Raw genomic sequence first — 17753 nt, forward strand, 5'->3', positions numbered from 1 at the left:
CTGATCTCCAGTAGCATATTGGGCACCTACTAACCTGGGAAGTTCCCCTTTCAGTGTCCTATCTTTTTGCCTTTTCATACTGTTCATGGGGTTCTCAAGGCACTTTCTGGCAAATCAATATTCTTCCAAGCCTTCCCCTTGAGGGATGCTAACTAGTGCTGTTAACTGTACACTCTTACTAACATCTGTAGATTCATCACCCTGCAAGGAAACACTTTGATTTGGTCATGTGGAGACTGCATCTATGCATCTTCTAATAGTAATGTTCCATTTTTATATTTCCTTTGCTTCATTTGGTTCCGAATGTGATCATATCTCAGGCAGGTGGGTAAAATGATTCTGTAATTGTGGGAGACATTTTGGCCTTACTTCTTAATTATGTGACCTTTTAATTAGCTTCCTGAACCCAACCTGATATAAACTACCGTGTAGTTGTAAACACCTTTGTAAAACGTTTCATAAAGCAGTGGTTTTCAAAGTGTGGTTTCAGGGACTTCTGAGGATCCTTGAGATTTTAGGGGGTAGGAATCCATGAAGGTAAAGCTATTTTTGTAATAATATCAAGACACTGTAGGTCTTTCTCATGCTTCTTCTTAAGAGTGTACACGGGAGTTTCCCAGAAGCTACACGATGTGTGATTGAATTCAGTCAAATGGATTGAATGCAAAAAGCAGATATGATAATCTAGCTGGTTCTATTAAGCCAGACAATAGAAGACTTTCAGAAAATATAATGCCACACTTCTCACTAAGAATTTTTGTTGGTTTGTTTTCTAGAAACTATAGTTATTTTTTATAAGATATGAAGGAGCTATTTTTTTTTAAATTTTTTATTCCTTTATTTCTCATGTGTTCCCCATCCTGAACCCTCCTCCCTCCTCCCTCCCCATACCATCCCTCTGGGTCGTCCCAGTGCACCAGCCCCAAGCATCCAGCATCGTGCATTGAACCTGGACTGGCATCTCGTTTCATACATGGTGAAGGATCTATTTTTATTTTAAAATAAATATTTTAAAATTCCTAAAATGACAAATATTGCATGATATAACCCATAATAACAAAAGACTTTTTGGATCCTCAATAACTTTTCAGAATGTAAGGGGTGCTGAGATCAAAGACTTTGAGAATTAATCTCTTAAAAGACTATCTGTATAATATAGATATTTTCTGTTAAGGCTCTGGCATAATTTACCTGGCACCATTTTTTTCATTCGATAACTTTTCCATTAAAATGAGATATTTAGGCAGATATCTGGGTAAAGAAAAAAATTATCAGAGCAAACAAATCCAAATTTCAAATAGTCCTCACTATGTTGCCTAATAAGTGATTTTAATTTATATTTTGGACTATATGTATAATGTCTGTGAATCTGCACAAGTATTAAATTATAATGAGATATTAATTCAAAATTATATTTTATAGTAGGAAAATCAGAAAAGGCAATGGCACCCCACTCCACCACTCTTGCCTGGAAAATCCCATGGACGGAGGAGCCTGGTGGGCGGCAGTCCAAGGGTTCGAGAAGAGTCAGACACAACTGAGCGACTTCCCTTTCCCTTTTCACTTTCATACATTGGAGAAGGAAATGGCAACCCAATCCAGTGTTCTTGCCTGGAGAATCCCAGGGACGGTGGAGCCTGGTTGGCTGCCATCTATGGGATTGCACAGACGGACACGACTGAAGCGACTTAGCAGCAGCAGCAGCAGCAGCAGTAGGAAAATAAATCATATATTTAAAATACTTGAGACTATAGGCCTTTTTTACTGTAACAAATCAGTTTTCAGATAGAAGAAAATTGTTCATTTTCTTTAGAGTAGTTTTATAACACTTTTGAAAAGGGGAATTTTAAGAAATGCTACCATTTAATTTAGCAGTTAAAATGCTAAACTGTCCACAAAATTTAAATATTACTCATACTCAAGTATAGTTAAAGTATTTTGGGAAATATTTTTATAAGGTAATAAAGGCCCACAGTCTCTTACTGAATCAATTAAATTATTTTACACTATTATTTGCTTTTAGAAGAGAGCTTAATTTTTTAATTTCCACAAACAAATAACATCATTATAGAATTTCAAACTGAATCAAATTTTGGATATTTAACATCACAAACCAAGGATAAATAAATATATAAATCAAGACACAATTTTTTAAAATTAACAAAATCAATTATGTTTTATTAGAGAGAAGTGATAATGATGATGATTAAAACATATACCTTCTTTTGGGGGAGTAAATTTTAAAAATAACAGAAAATTAAAGGAAGACCTAAGTACTGGAAACATATATGCACAAAACTTTGGCACTGACAGTAAATACATGGCAGTTACAACAGTGATCAAACTTACAGAGGTGGTTTTAACATGGTGGTTAAAGGGGGAAATTCTATAAAAGCATCTCTGCTGGCATGTGCTCTGCCTAAAACCTTAAGCACCAAAACAATAATCACAGAAATCTGGAAGTTTACTGACTGAGTGAAACAATATCCAAATATAATTTCAACTGTTACAAATTTGTGTATAGTTGTAAAATGGTTGTAAATTTTGTATCACTATGAAAAGTATACAATCACTAATCAATCACTGCACACCTGTAACCCGTTCTGCCATGACCACTTGTGGGAAGCTCCGCTTTAGAGATCTATAAAGGCAGAATAGGATGAGATGATAAAATGTGTACTACAAAGAATATGTGATAATACTCAAGGTTTGTAGGAAGGCTCGTGGCATAGCACAGACTCAAGATGAACCTTGGCGAGGATGTGCAGGGTTTTAACAGATGGGAAGAAAGAGGGAGGACCCCTCAACTAAGCCAGGCTGAATTAGTAACATACTGAGGGAAAGAGGAAAGCTGGATGGAGTATTACTAACAGTGGGAAAGTGCTAAGCTTTGAATTTATAATTTTTTTGGAAAGTGGCCAGAGTAAACCATGTGTTAGAAATTTATGTTGATAAATACTAGTAAAAATTTATACTATAAAATTCTATATAAATTTATTTAATGGAGAGCCTTGAAAGTCAGGATTGGATTATCATTTTGTCAGCTGGACTTTCTGACCTATTAACAGCAGTGTAGAGGGTAGATCAGGACATACCAGTCAGGAGAGACCAGAGAGTAACCCAAGACAGGGTAGCCCATTAGGAGGTGAAGGACTGAACCAGAGTAAATGAGGTGAAAATAAAGAGGAAGGGATGAGTAGGAGACACATGTCAAACGAAACATCAATGAGATTTAGTGACAGATTCAACAGACTAAAGAGAATAGAGGCTCCAGGGCTTGGAGGCCAAACGACCAAGGAATGGTGACATTGTGTTCAGAAACAAATCTAGAGAGGGGCCTTGGGAGATGGAGAATGAGTGACTGAACAACAACAAAAAGATTTGTTTTATATATATTATATACCTATTTATGTATATATAAATATATTTTACATATATGTATTTGGTGGTAAAATATACATAAAACTGACCACATTAACCATTTTTAAGTGTACAGTTCAGTGGCATTCGATACCTTCACATTTTTGTGACATCATCACTCCCATCCATCTGCACAACTTTCTCATCTTTCTAAACTGAAACCGTACCTGTTCCCTAACAGTCATGTCCAACTCTTAGTGACCCCATGGAGTGCAGCAGGCCAGGCTTCCCTGTCCTTCACTATCTCACGGAGTTTGCTCAGACTCATGTCCTTTGAGTTGGTGATGCCATCCAACCATCCTATCCTCTGTCGCCCATTCTTTTCCTGCCCTCAATCTTTCCCAGTATCACGGTCTTTTCCAATGAGTCGGCTCTTCACATAGGTGGCCAAAGTATTGGAGCTTCAGCATGAATCCTTCCAATGAGTATTCATGGTTGATTTCCTTTAGGATTGACTTGTTTGATAAATACAGTTGACCACTTTAACCAGATATATATATACGGTTATGAGCAGACAATATGAGCAAACTAAGTTACTGCCCCTTGCTAGATAAAATGAATTGAAAAGTTATCAGAAACAATCAACTTGTAACAATAACTTTTTAAATTATGAACTATTTCATACATACAAATAAAATACATAACTAAATTTAGACGTAAAAATGATGAAACACACATGTAAGCTTAAAACATAGAACATTCCTAATAGTGTTGGGACTCCTGTTGCATCTCCCTCCCTGATGGTATCTCTCTCCCTCTCCTGTCAAGGACAATACCATTCTGAATTTGTGTTTTTTGTGTTTATCATCCTTTGCTCTTTCTTATAATATTATAAGCATAATAGTTTATAATTTAATTTCTTATAATGCTATTCTTATTATATATGTGACCCTAACTAATATACGGCTTGTTCCACCCAGCATCATGAGATTCACCCTGGTGATACTTGAGGACTGTGCTATCTTCCCAATTAATTGAAGCTTTTATATTATGTAGTGACCCTCTTTATTCTTACATGCTTTGTGCCTTAAAGTCTCTTTCATCTGGTTTTGACTCATCTACCTCAACTTTCCTTTGGTTATTATTTGCCTATTTATCCATACATCCTTTTACCTTCAGCCTTTCTGTGTACTTGAGTCTTTTCAGGTGTGCCTGCAACTAGACATTTAAAAAATCCAGTCTGACAATTTCTGTATTTTAATTGGCACATTTAAGACTTTTCCTTTTTACTGATTACTGATATATGTGACTTCTCTTCTATCGTGTAATTTATCCACTTTTCCTATGCTTCCCCCAGCCCCTCTTTTCTTGCCTTCTTTTGGATCAATCAAGTTGCGTTGTTATCACTCTTAATTCCTTTTCTTATTTCTGATTGGTGGTTATATTACTTTTATGGTAATTACCCTTGAATTTTTGTATGCAAAATTGATGTCTTTAGACCCTTCTTCCTCTGAACAATAGTACACAAAATGGAAGATAACGGAGTACCACCAACCTGATACCACTTTAATTTCTTGTCTTGAGATTTCCCAACCAGGCTGGTAGTATAAATTTAAAACTTAGACCTAGCTTGTGGCTTCATATTTGTGGGAGACTATTTCTCCCCCAATAAGAAGCAGCAACCCTGGAGTAGGAAATGGCAACCCTCTCTAGTGTTCTTGCCTGGGAAATGCTATGGACTGTAGGGCTACAGTCCATGGCCTACAGTCCATGGGGTCACAAAGAGTTGGACATGACTTAGCTACTGACCAACCACAAAAGAAGCAGCAAGGGAGAAAGATTTCTGTGCCACTTGCCCTTTGCCAGTAGGCAGGTATTCAGTCCCATCCTTTCACACTAAGTGTGTGAACCCTAAAGGGTTTCAGGTTTAGGGGAATAAGAGAGTCTTCCTTTCAGCTGTTTACTTTTTCACTCCTTGCCTGGCCTTTTATCTCAAAGCCTCAGTTCCTGGCATCTACATTTGCCCCAAGCCAGCCCTAACCTCTTCATTTGCTTTCCACTCTCATTTCTGCCTTACTTATGTGGCACATGAGGATTCCCCTCACTTTCTTGCAAGCTCAGCAAAGCAATATGAAAGGTGTGTTTGCTGGGATTTGTCTCATATCCAGGTGTTTCGAAGAGACAGGGCTTTTCAGAACATTATACTCTATTTTAAAGCAAACAAAGTCTTTTCATCTGTTGTTCATTTGCACATGGTGTTGTATACTATCTATGGATTTTCATGTTTTGTTTCAATTTACCCTGGAACTTTTTGAATGAAACATACAAATTTCTCTTTACAATTAAAGTAGATGAGTATACCTGCAAAGGTATAGAGAGCTGTTCATCCAATGGCTCTTTAGTGACTATTTTTATTTGGAAATATGTAATACAATGTCAAGTAATGGAGGATTCACAGAGTAAATTTTGCTACAACTCTTATGGGACCAATAAGAGTTGTGTGATGTGGAAGATGGTAGTAATCTGATGTTGAGCAAATTATTTTGCATGAACCCATTTTTATTTATACAAATATATATTTACATTGGAAAAATTCTGAATGGAGAGATTCAGTATTTTGGGGGTGCTATCATTAGAGGTCTTTCTGTTTACTTCTTATTGATCTCTACTTTTTTTTTGTAAATTAGCAATAATCCTACCTCGGATAAACCTCATTGGCCAGGAAACCGCCACTGTGCAAAGCTAACCTCTACTTTTTTAATGAACAAATAATATTGTGTGTTTTTTAAGTAAATGAAAGAATTAATTATAACAATAGAAAGCGGGGATTAGTGAAGGCCTTCTAACTTCGGGGTCGTGTAACAATAGGTCTGTCTTGTGGGGTAGTGAACCCCCAATATTGAGAGTGTCTCACAGAGGCTGGGTGACCTCCTGTCGAAGATTCCTGTCATCTTATGATTCAAAGATTCTCATTTTCTTTTTCCTCTGACAATAGGTCAATCAATCAATGCCTCAGACAGATAAGCAAATATGCATCCCTCCAGAGCTGCCGGAATTGCTGAAGCAATTCACCAAAGCCGCCATTCGGTCCCAGCCGCAGGATCTCATCCAGTGGGCTGCAGAGTACGTACTCCTTTCTCACCTCCAGCCCTGGTTCCCCTTGGAGGTGGAGGTGGCGGGTGGAGGAGGGAAGGTTTGCAAAACTGAGAGGAGGTTGTCATGGCTGCAGCCTGGGAGTCGGGACTGATTAGCATAATCTTTGTGATGTTCAGCTGTCACGTTGCTTTGATACTTTAAATCCATACAGAAATCCCGCAAACTGAGAGGATGGAGGCCCTTCGCCAAGTAAACCAGACTGAGCGACTGGACGCCAGGGCTATAGTCAAAGTCCTAGGGCAATCAGCAAGAGTTAGATTACCACATCACATCACTCAAGCACATTCCACTGGGTCCCTGCTCCCACCCCCGCCCCTCCCCCACTCCCTGTCCCAGTGGAAAGAAAGGCCCAGAGTCCCTCGGAGCTTTAGCCTGCCTTTCCCTGATGTAAACCAGAGCCTCATTCTCAGATTTCACCACCAGATGGCAGCAGTGCACATGTGGGGGAGCTATGCGATGAGCCCGCGGGGCGGACTGTGTGGGATCAGTCCAAGTGGGTTCTCTCCTGAGTTAAAGCCTGTAATGAGATCCCTTCCTCTACTACTGTTAAAACTCATTCTTGAGCCTAGCCACAGACACTTTGTATCTCATCTTTGGGGAAATCGCTATTTTCTTGACTTTGAACTAATGTATTCCTTCAGCATAAGGATTCCACACTGCACTAGTGATGGGGGCAGGCGGAGCAGCGGCCTGGCTTCATTGTGCCTCAAACACAGGTGTCCTCTTTCAGGAGACACCTCCAGAGGCTGCCCAGTGGAAGGAGCTCACTCAGTAACTGCTAGCCGGGACTGAAACTTTACAGAGAAAGGCTCCCAGCTACGAAATTGCTCCTTAGACAAAAGTGCCTGCATGAAACGGGGGAACTGAGGCTTGGGGCAGAGTTAGGAGTGGACCAATCCTCCCAGGGACCACTTTCAGGCTAGTTTTACTGTTTGGTGATGGCCTCCTTAGTAGGGCTTCACTGGGAGAGGGGTTACGGAGTCACAGGCTGCAGACCAGAGCTGGTAGGTTGGGGGAGGGGAGAGCACCTTCCTCCTGAGGTTGAGGAGGTCCACTGAGCAGGTGGTGAGGAGGAAGCACTGATACCTCTGAGAAGGCTCAAGATGTACCAAGAGGACCCTCACGGAGTCTCCCTGGCCAGTGTGCTCCTGCTCCTGGGCTGGGCTAGTATGAAGTTTCTACAAATGGAAGGAAAATGAGCCAGTAGCGCTCATAAAAACAGGACACAAGTAGGGTTGCTTTGCCTGGTAATGAACCCTGTTTAGTTTTCCATTCTCAACTTTATATATAACGTCTAGGATTGAACTTTAAGCATCAGAAGACTAATTTCCTTTGGCACACCCAGACAGAATTTTATACTACACGATAGTTTAAAACCTCATTTTATTGTTCTTGCACTGCTGCTTTATAGCAAGAAAAATGACATTTCTTGGTCGTGTCCCTGACATTTATGGGAGAAAACATTCCACTGTTGTAGTTTGCTTGCCTCCATATCGTATCGTGTGCTATAAGTGTTATAGATATCCGTGAAGAATCAGTTTGTAGTTTAACTACAGTGAAAAAGGAGAACATGACCTAAGAGCACTTTCCATCTATTCAGACACAGAAAGCACTTGTCAGATGGTTTTATGCGGCTTAGAAACCTGCAGCATTTTAGAGATAAAACTCTATGAAGTGTTTTCATGACAAAATGTCTATTTACCACGAGCCAAAGTTTCCCTGCATATATACTATCCATGAAGAAACCACCTCCCAGACGTCAGCAGGACACAAACTCATTTGTCTTGTGTGTTGGATATGTGTGACCACACACAAATGTGAAGAACCATGGAAATGCTCACTACAAACGAAGCCAGATAACCCACAGAGGATTACACTCACGACTACAGGCTCAGTTCCACACACTCTAACCAACTCTGCTACAAGGCCCAAAGATGCTGCTGAGCCTCACTCACCCCACACTGACCTGGTCTGCAGAGACCACTCAGGTACATTAGTAGGGTGACCTGGAAGTATTTCTTCTGTCCTCCCTGTGGATGACCTCCAAGGGGTGCCTGGAAGATGTTTTGGTCTTGGAAGCTGTTGCTCTGCATTGTGTGCTGACACAACTTAGACACGGCTAAGAGACAGGCCGTGGTTTACCCCATCATTGTAAGTTGTTCAATCTCTCAGTTGTGTCTAACTCTTTATGACACCATGGACTGCAGCACGCCAGGCCTCCCTGTCCCTCACTATCTCCTGGAGTTTACCCAAGTTCATGTGCATTGAATCAGTGATGCTATCCAACCATCTCATCATTGTATAACTTCACCCTAAAATGGGCTTTTATAAAATTTCATCTGAATTCTTTGTATATTACCTGGAGCTGGAGAAATTCATAAAACGTAAGAGAGGGACAGAGGCTGTGATCCATGGGTAGTCAATAACGAGGCTTCTAATGGAGACAGGCCTTTCCACATAGCATCAGTGCCCTGTGGATCAACTGCTCATGTCTGTTCCCTGCTGCAGGCAGCCAGTTTCCTTCATAGGTCAGTCCCAGAACAGAACTCATTGTTTTTCCCACTGCACCAAAACAAAGTGCGTTCCACAAAGCGCTGATGTTCAGGCAGTACTGAAATTTTGAGGGAAGATGAAGATTTTAGGGCTTCCCAGGTGGCTCCGTGGTAAAGAAACTGCCTGCCAATGTAGGAGACTCCCACTAGTTAATGGGGACTTCCCAGGTGGAGCTAGTGGTAAAGAGCCCACCTGCCAATGTGGGAGACGTAAGAGATGCAGGTTCAATTCCTGGGTCGGGAAGATCCTCTGGAGAAAGGCATGGCAACCCACTCCAGTAATCTTGCCTGGAGAATCCTGTGGACAGAGGAGCCTGGCAGGCTATGGTTCATAGGATCACAAGGAGTTGAACATGACAAAGTGACTTAGCACCACTGCCTAATACCAACTTTAAGTAAGTAGATAGCCATCATACCAAGCATAAAGATTTTTATGTTTGAAAAAAGGTCCTTCAGGTACTAGGATTCTTCCTTCATAAAAAAGAGTAGGGGATTTAAAACAACAATAATTTTCTTTCCTTTTATACGCATACATATATATAGACATGTGTATGTACATATACTATATATATTATTATATCTCAACACACATATGTCTGTATATGTGTGTATGTCTCTTTTTGTGCATGTACACACATAAATGGAAAACATTTAGAAGGGAATGACAAAAAAATACCCAGACCCACTATACTTCAGGGAATTTCATATCAAACTTTTGTTGGTTATCCCACATCCTTAGAGAAAAACAAATCTACTTATTCCCTAAGCCATCTCTAGACCTTAAATGTGAAGTAACATTCAGGCTTTTCCCGTACATAAATGAACTAAAAACAACATCTGGCATATTTGTCGTCGTTTAGTTGCAACCCCATGGACTGTAGTTTGCCAGGCTCATCTGTCCATGGGATTTTCCAGGCAAGAATACTGGAGCGGGTTGCCAGTTCCTTCTCCAGGGGATTTTCCTAACCCAGGGATCAAACCTACATCTCCTGCTTGGCAGGAAAATTTTTTTTTACCACTGAGCCACCTGGGAAGTCCATCTAGCATACAGAAGCCACTTAATAAATGTTCTTTCCTCCACCCCTACCCTCAAAAAAAGGGGAGAAGGGATTCCCAAAGCAGCCAGAGGCCACTAAAGTACAGGCTGGTCCCCCACCCCTTTTTTTCTTGTAGATATTTTGGGGCTATGTCCCGTGGAGAGATTCCTCCAGTAAGAGAGCGGTCTGAGCGAGTGGCTTTGTCTAACTGGGCTGAGCTGACACCGGAGCTGTTAAAGATCCTGCATTCCCGGGTAAGCGCCAACAGGCAGTGCAGATAAGGAATGTGGGGGTGATACTGAGTTTGGATGGGTGCAGACCAAAGTCCCCTTCTTGCTCATCAGCTGGCCACTCAGCACTGTCTTAAAATTCACTAAAGCGTGCACTGAGAGTAAATCTTCCCTTGTGAAAATAGGAATGATGCTGAAATAGGCTGTAAGCTGACTTGTCACTTGGGTCATTCCGCATTGTCCTGAAGCTGCCAGAACAGTCAGGGGCTCAGTGCAATTTGAATTCCTTCTCTCTAGAAAATGCAGGTCCACATCCCCTGACAGTGTCTTCCTTACTGATCAAGTCCAGATATGATGCCAATCAGAGTTTGGGGAGGGGCATATTATAGTTCCCCAGTTATCTCAGGTGCCAACATAGCCTTGCTTTTAGGCTCTCTGCACAGCCATATCATCCTGGGAGCTGTCCTGGGAATGGTTGAGAAGGGTCTGTCCTAAGAAAACTTGCAGCTTGGCCAACTCCCAAGAAATATGATTTACACTACCATACCTCGTTTTAGGATACAGGTTTGAGGTGATTCAGGATTGACTTAGCCAAACGAGTTGGTCCCAGAGGCTTAGCATTTCACTGGAATCAGAGGACCAGGGAAGGCATAGTAGGACTTCACTGGGGCATCTGCACCCTTATTGTATTGTTGGCCAACAACTAGCCACTTGTGCCCTTCTCCTCTTGACTGCCAAGCACTTTGTGCAGTGGACATGGCAGAGAACCGAGGTGCCTCGGAACGAGCAACATCAGCCATCCATACCATAGACCCCGTATTAAAGCAATGCATTTAGAGTCTAGTACAAAGAACTCAGTGGGGTCTAGAAGCAAGGGATTTAACATCTAGTTCTAGTTCTAGTTTCACCACTAATTAGTGTTTCCAGACAAGTTCTCTACTCCTTGGTTTCATTTTCAGGCTGCCCTCTCTGCCTTATAGGGACAACCTAGGGATGAAACAGCAAATAATAAAAGACCTAGAAAAAAATTAAAGTGTGATATACGTGTATGTTTTCCCCATAACTCTGATACCTGAAGTTCAAGTGATTAAATTATATATCAGAACGTTCTTCACTGGGCTGAACGTTTCTCTACCCTTGCAAAGAGAACTGCCAGAGTCCCTGCTGACCCCTGACACCTTCCCCCACCCCTTGCTGTATGCTGGGAGAACAGGGCCCTTGCCCTGGCAGGTGTCCTCAGGGCCTTCTCTCCTCCCACCCCTCATTCCTTGTCTCATGTCCGTTCCCTGCCCCACAGGTTGGTGGCAGACTGATTGTCCATGCAGATGAGCTGGCCCAGATGTGGAAGGTGCTGAATCTCCCAACTGACCTGTTTAACAGTGTGATGAATGTGGGCCGCTTCACGGAGGAAATTGAGTGGCTGAAGTTTCTAGCCCTTGCCTGTAGCTCTCTCGGAGTTGTAAGTTAGCTTTAATGTTTTTTGTTCCTTAAGGGAAAATCTTTTGTGGGGCTGGACAGTCTCCAGGAAGGGGGGGGGGGGGCGCGGTGTAGTACACACAGTCAACTCTCCAGGGTTGATAAGGAGCCTACCCCTTCTTTTCTACTCCCCCTCCTCTCTGAATTAAGGTTATTTCTCTGCTTGTTAGCCAGAAGCAGGGATGGGGAGGAGAGCAGGGAAAGCTGTCATCTGGTTCTGGGGAGAAGTTGACTAAAATGCAGTTTTTGGATTATTTATTAATTTCACTTAGGTTTATTACCACTCCACTCCCTCCATTCATGTTCCTAAAGATAAGCAAAAGCCAGCTGTAGACGAAGATTGGCTTACATTTGGGTTTCAGACACCTAGAAGATATAATAATAGAGATTTTAAAAAAGAAATACAGCCTTATAGAAAACTACTGTATGATAAGCATAACTGGATACAAAAATCAGAGATAAGAGAGCAGGAAAGAAGATATGAGGCTGTTTCCAGATTCATAGTCATGACATCACCATGGATGCAGGATGTTCATACAAATTCATGCCTTTTCCAAATTTGACTTGAATTTACAATTGGAAAAGCCATTTTCCCATTTCAAAGAAACCATTTCATATACATACTTAAAAGCTTTAGGTATCATATTATATGTGGACTCACTCTTGTTAAACACTATTATAATAGCAAATGAAAATGAGTCAGAAAAATGATTTTTTAAAAATCCCCTAAATACATACAAATTTAAAAATTAATGAGAAAATTATTGCTTCTGCCAAAACCAAATGGTACAAAAAAGGTAGTTTGAATCATTCAGTATATCTAAATACAACCTTGTTCTTCCTTCTCAAATGTCCTGAGTATGTGTACTTAACACTTGTGCTTGTAAGAAAATTATCAGAAATACTGTAGTCCAACTTTTCCTGTGATTCTGCTCAACTTTCAGCATAATAATTTCTTTAGAGAGGAAGAGAGAAGAGGTCATTCTTGGGTTTTTTCCTTTTTCACGGCCTTCCCTAGCACTCTTATGCAATGAATAAACTATTCCCAGCAACAGAGGCAAATGAGTTGCCAATGAGCACTGCCACACTTCTGTGGAAATAGCCCCATGGATTGGGGGAAAATCACAGAGGAAAAATGAAAAATTGATACATTTTATTAAATTCTCGTAAGGTCACAAGCTTACTCACGCCATATTCACAGATGCTCACGGAGTGGGGAAATGTACTTTCTCTGTAATTAATCCTGCTTTTCCCCACCTACCCTACCCATGAAGAGTGGATTAAGAAAAGAATAGATTCAACCCAACCCAGGAGTTTTTCATCTGCTGCAGTAAATAAAAACAGCTTTCAGGTGAATTACTCAGTTTCTCAGATTTCTCCTCACAGCTCCTCTCTGCAAGGTGGCAGTTGAGTGTTCAAGGAAAGGCGTGATGCTGGGATCTCAGAGCACCCAGTAGGAGGGTTCGCACCTCCCTTGGTCCTCTCCAGCATCTCTGATCTCCATGGAAATACTCACCTGTGTGGTGCTAGCTGTGCAGCTGAAGTCTTTGGTCTTTTCTCTCTCACAGCACAATAATCCTCCAACCAGCAAACCTCCATTCTCCCTGGTGTTCAGGGCCTCCTTAAGTCACTTCCAGAGTGCCCTCATCTGCTCCACGTCACAGCCGCCCACCACCTTGGAGGTGTCTGAGTCCTCTCATCCACACGCCTCACAGTAACCTAGAATGACTTGGGAAAACCAAATTCCAACCCTCCTTCTGCAGCAGCTAGGTTTACTCTGATATGGCTGCCTCCCACACCAGGGAAAAAAAACCCATGAGGTGATGTTTCTACTTCCCTGCTAAAATGAGGAGGTTTGCGTAAATGTTCCATGAGGTTCTTTGGCCTCTATCATCCTGTGATTCTGTTCCACCTTCTCGGCTTCCACTGAGACACCCTCAAGCCTGGCCCAGGATAGCAGTGGCCCCACCAATTCTGAGCGGTGACGGGGGTCTGACTTTGTGTCCTGTATCCATAAGTCAAGGGCGCCCAGTGCTGAAGTCCGCCTGCAGGTCCAGTCCATAAATAAAGGATGCCCTGTGAATCCAGGAGCCCGTCCCGTTTTACCCATTTGTTTCATGTTGGACTGCTGCTGGGAACTTAAACGTGGGAGAGGTCGGGGTGTCACCATCTGGAGGAGGGGTGCGTTCTTGCTAATCTATACATCCTTCAAGGCAAGCCCAGAAATTCCTTTCTTGCTTTGCCAACTCACAGCCAGCCATGATATCTGTGCCATTTAGGAAATCAAGTCCCCTCCTTACAGAAAATCTAATGGCAGGAATTTTAGAAAGCAGGTACATTTACTCCAGTCTTGAGCTCCCTGAATCTACACGTGGTTCAAAGTGCCGCAGATACACTTCCCTTTAAGCATGCGTTCCTCTTCCCTTAGACCATTTCTTCCTCTAGAAAACCTCTCAACCTCCTGTTCCACGGAGACCAATTATATACAAGAGGAGGTTGTGTGATGTGTTCACTAGAAGGAAGGGCATGTTTTGTCAGCAAATAATTCACTTTCTGAGGCTTTCACCTCTGAGTTTTAAAAAGAGGCTTGCAAGATGCTTAAAGGTTATCTTTATGGAGTGGACCCCCATCTGACCAAAAAAACTTGTGCAACAGAATGCAGACCTCTGTTTTTATTGTTGTTTAGTAGCTAGGTCATGTCCGACTCTTTGTTACCCTAGGGACTGTAGCCTGCCAGGCTCCTCTATCTATGCAATTTCCCAGGCAAGAATACTGGAATGGGTTATCATTTCCTTCTCCAGGGGATCCTAACCCAGGGGTCAAACCTGTGTCTCCTGCATTGGCAGGGAGATTTTTTTTTTTACCACTGAGCCATCTGGGAAGCCCAGATCTCTGTTTACTTTAGGCTTATTTAAGTTTACCAAAAAGCTCCAGTCCAAAGAGTTCTTATCCATTCATCTATTTATTAAATATTTGAAAATCTTAAGAAGGCAATAGAATTTGAAGGTTTGTTGCTTGAATAATCAATAAAAGATGTTTGGGGCAGAAAGCAAGGGCTGCCATAACAGTGTACCACAGACTAGGTGGCTTAAACAACAGCAATATTTTTTGGAAGCTGGAAGTCTGAGATCAAGATTGTAAATGGAACCACCTTGGCTTGTGAATGGAAGTTGTCTCCCTCTTCCTCATGTGGTCGTCCGTCTCTGCACTCATGAGTCTGGTCTCTCTCTCTCTCTCTGCATCGTAACCTCTTCTTGTAAGGACACCAGACCTACTGGATTAGAGTCCACTCTAATGACTTCCTTTTAACGTAATTAGTTCTTTAAAGGCTCCATCTCCAAATACAATCACATTCTGAGGTCCTAAGGGTTAGGGTTTCAACATATGGATTTTGGGCAGACATAACACAGCCCATAACAGCGCCCCAATTTGGATGAGGCTGTAGGAAGAGGACTACAGAACAAAAGTGTGTTTTTTTTTCAAAAAACACACACAGAGGATGAGCTATAGATGGGAATTGTGACATTCATGCACACATGCTCGTAAATCTACCTAAAACCACTGTCACGCTGACCTCAAGTCGTGCACACACCCTCCCATCCTCTGACAACCTCTTACCAGCCTCCTGTGTGCCCACCCCCAGCCCTCCTCTATGGAAGCGCCTGGCACACTGCCTCACACACGGCTTCACATATTTGGCAAAACTAATACAATTATGTAAAGTTTAAAATTAAAATAAAATTAGAGGAAAAAAAAAAAAACTCAAAAAAAAAAAAAAAAAACAGCCTCCAGGAGAGAACTCCCAAGGGCAGGAGACAGAGAGTAAATGGAAGTGGCCTGCCCCCCCAGCTGTGGCACGGCTCCAAGTATCTCTCTGGAGTAGATAAGCTGTCCTAATCACTGCAGCCCTTTAGAACTAAGACCGGAGAGAAGTCAGAAGAAATTATTCTAATTTTGTAGGATGCAAAATCAAATTCCCCTCCTTAAGTGAGGTTATTCTCATTAAGATAATAAATGTCTTAAAGCATTCAACAGTCTATAAACTTAATTCCTTGAAAGTATCCCTCCCACCAAGAAAGGAAAGGAAATATTATAGAAAGATACCCAGTAGAGACAGAGGCGAGTATATTTTCAAAATGAGAAGCAAGTGATTTACGAAAATCATACGGGGAGAAGAAAGGTAATAAAGGAAATAAAATAGTAACACAGTCCAAAGAGTCTCCATTTACTTCTAACATTTACTCTTGGAGGACTTTAGTGATTCACACCATTTGTTTGGACATTCAGGTAACTAATCTTTATTATTAATATAAGTGTATTCATTTGACCTAAGTTTGATTTTACCTTTCTGATAAGAGGGTTTGCTGTTTATATATTGTAATCATTATCTTCCATAGAGATGGTAGCTGTGGTTTCTTTAAAGTACTTATTTTGTGAATAGATAGGGTTGCCACAACAACAAAAAAAGAAAGACACCCAGTAGATACTCAATATTTTGAGATTGAGTTCACTGACATTCGGCATAAAAAATTCAAGCTTTCCAGAACATTGCATCATCCCCACTTAATTTTATGAGAGCAAGGTTTTTGTTTTGTTGTATCTAAACTGATCTTAGGAATTTAGCGTGGAGTAGTGAGCTTCTCCTCACTTAACCTTCTGGTTTTATAGACCATTGCCAAAACTCTCAAGATAGTGTGTGAAGTGTTATCATCGGACCATGACAGTGGCCCTCCCCGGATCCCATTCAGCACCTTCCAGTTTCTCTACACGTATATCGCTGAAGTGGATGGGGAGATCTCAGCATCACACGTCAGTCGAATGCTGAACTACATTGAACAGGAAGTGTAAGCAAACATTTAGCAATTGGAGGGGAAAGAGTATATGGAAAGCAAATCCAGCAGACCAAGGCATAGTGAGGTTACTGTATTATGCAGCTCTGGGAACAGAGGAATGTTGTGAAGAACAGTAAATAGGGATCAGAAAGAGAAGGGGAAATGGAAGAGAGAGAATGGTATAGGACAGTGACTCAGAGTGCCACACAGACCAGCAGCAGCACCTGGGAACGTGTTAGAAATGCAATTTTTCAGGCTGTACCCTAAGCCCATCAAATCAGAAACTCTGAGGGTGAGACCAGGTACCTGTGCTTCAGCAAGCCCTCCAAGTGACTCTGGTTCACATTCAGGTTTGACCAGTGGTGGAGGTGGGGTGGAGGAGGAACAGACAGACAAGAGGTCAGAGAAAGAGAGGGTGATGAGGGCAGGAGCCACAGCAGAATTAAGTTGGAGGGAGAGAGTTGTTCATATATTGTCTTTCTTAAGATTACATATTAAATAAACTAACACCCCAATTTTTTTTTCCCAAACAGTATTGGTCCTGATGGTTTAATCAAGGTGAATGACTTTACCCAAAACCCCAGGGTTCGGCTGGAATAAAAGCACACTTTTGGCACTTTTAAAGGAAGATACAGATGATTGTGCTTCAGAATGACTGAACCTCATGTACCATCCAAAGCCAATTTTCTTGTGTAACTGGTACACACTAATAAACAATTAGGCAAACATATGAAATTAGAAATGTGTGGAATTAAGATGTAAAGTTGTTGAGACATTATACTTCAATTAACAGAAGATTAGTATTCTTCCCCCATGGACACTCTGTAAAGTCACTGATGAAGCATGGATAGAAAATACATCTCGAGTGAAAGCCAGGCTGTCGGATTTTCAGAGGTGGAATGTTATCCAGACACAGTTTTCATGTTTTGTGACTGTTAGGCATAATTTACATGAGCATCTTTTACATGATCAATCCACATTTTGACCAGTTTATTTCTCCATTTGTTGTTTTGATGCTAGTTCATTCATTCATTCATTCATTCACTTACCAATGTTTATTGAGGCTAGCTGTATGCCAGGGATAAGACTGCCAGGTAAAATACAGAACAC

General features: G+C 41.5%; 1 protein-coding gene, 1 long non-coding RNA gene and 1 pseudogene across 3 annotated transcripts in view; 1 reads left to right on the forward strand and 2 right to left on the reverse strand.

Moving 5' to 3' along the window:
* The window catches only part of ROPN1 (rhophilin associated tail protein 1), a 35029-nt gene extending 17656 nt beyond the window's left edge, over positions 1–17373 (forward strand). Inside the window, exons 2-6 of one of the 2 annotated variants that reach the window (XM_086402580.1) lie at positions 6356–6483; positions 10242–10359; positions 11633–11794; positions 16480–16655; positions 17177–17373. In XM_086402580.1, coding sequence (XP_086258706.1) covers positions 6368–6483; positions 10242–10359; positions 11633–11794; positions 16480–16655; positions 17177–17243 — 639 coding nt within the window. In that variant the 5' untranslated portion in view covers positions 6356–6367 and the 3' untranslated portion in view covers positions 17244–17373. The remainder of the gene's footprint in view (positions 1–6355; positions 6484–10241; positions 10360–11632; positions 11795–16479; positions 16656–17176) is intronic. The other variant, XM_086402591.1, reaches the window with a different exon arrangement.
* On the reverse strand, positions 5932–6104 carry LOC147379864 (U4 spliceosomal RNA; annotated as a pseudogene).
* On the reverse strand, positions 6016–9014 carry LOC147379865 (uncharacterized). The gene is made up of 2 exons (XR_015164462.1): positions 8876–9014; positions 6016–6750 (listed from the first exon to the last, which is right to left on the reverse strand). It is a non-coding gene; the product is annotated as an uncharacterized LOC147379865 (long non-coding RNA).
* Positions 17374–17753: the final 380 nt, after the last annotated feature.

Source organism: Bos grunniens, chromosome 1, assembly GCF_055505025.1.
Source record: "Bos grunniens cultivar Pamir isolate PY7600 chromosome 1, Bosgru_T2T1.0, whole genome shotgun sequence".
NCBI classification, from domain to species: Eukaryota; Metazoa; Chordata; class Mammalia; order Artiodactyla; family Bovidae; genus Bos; species Bos grunniens.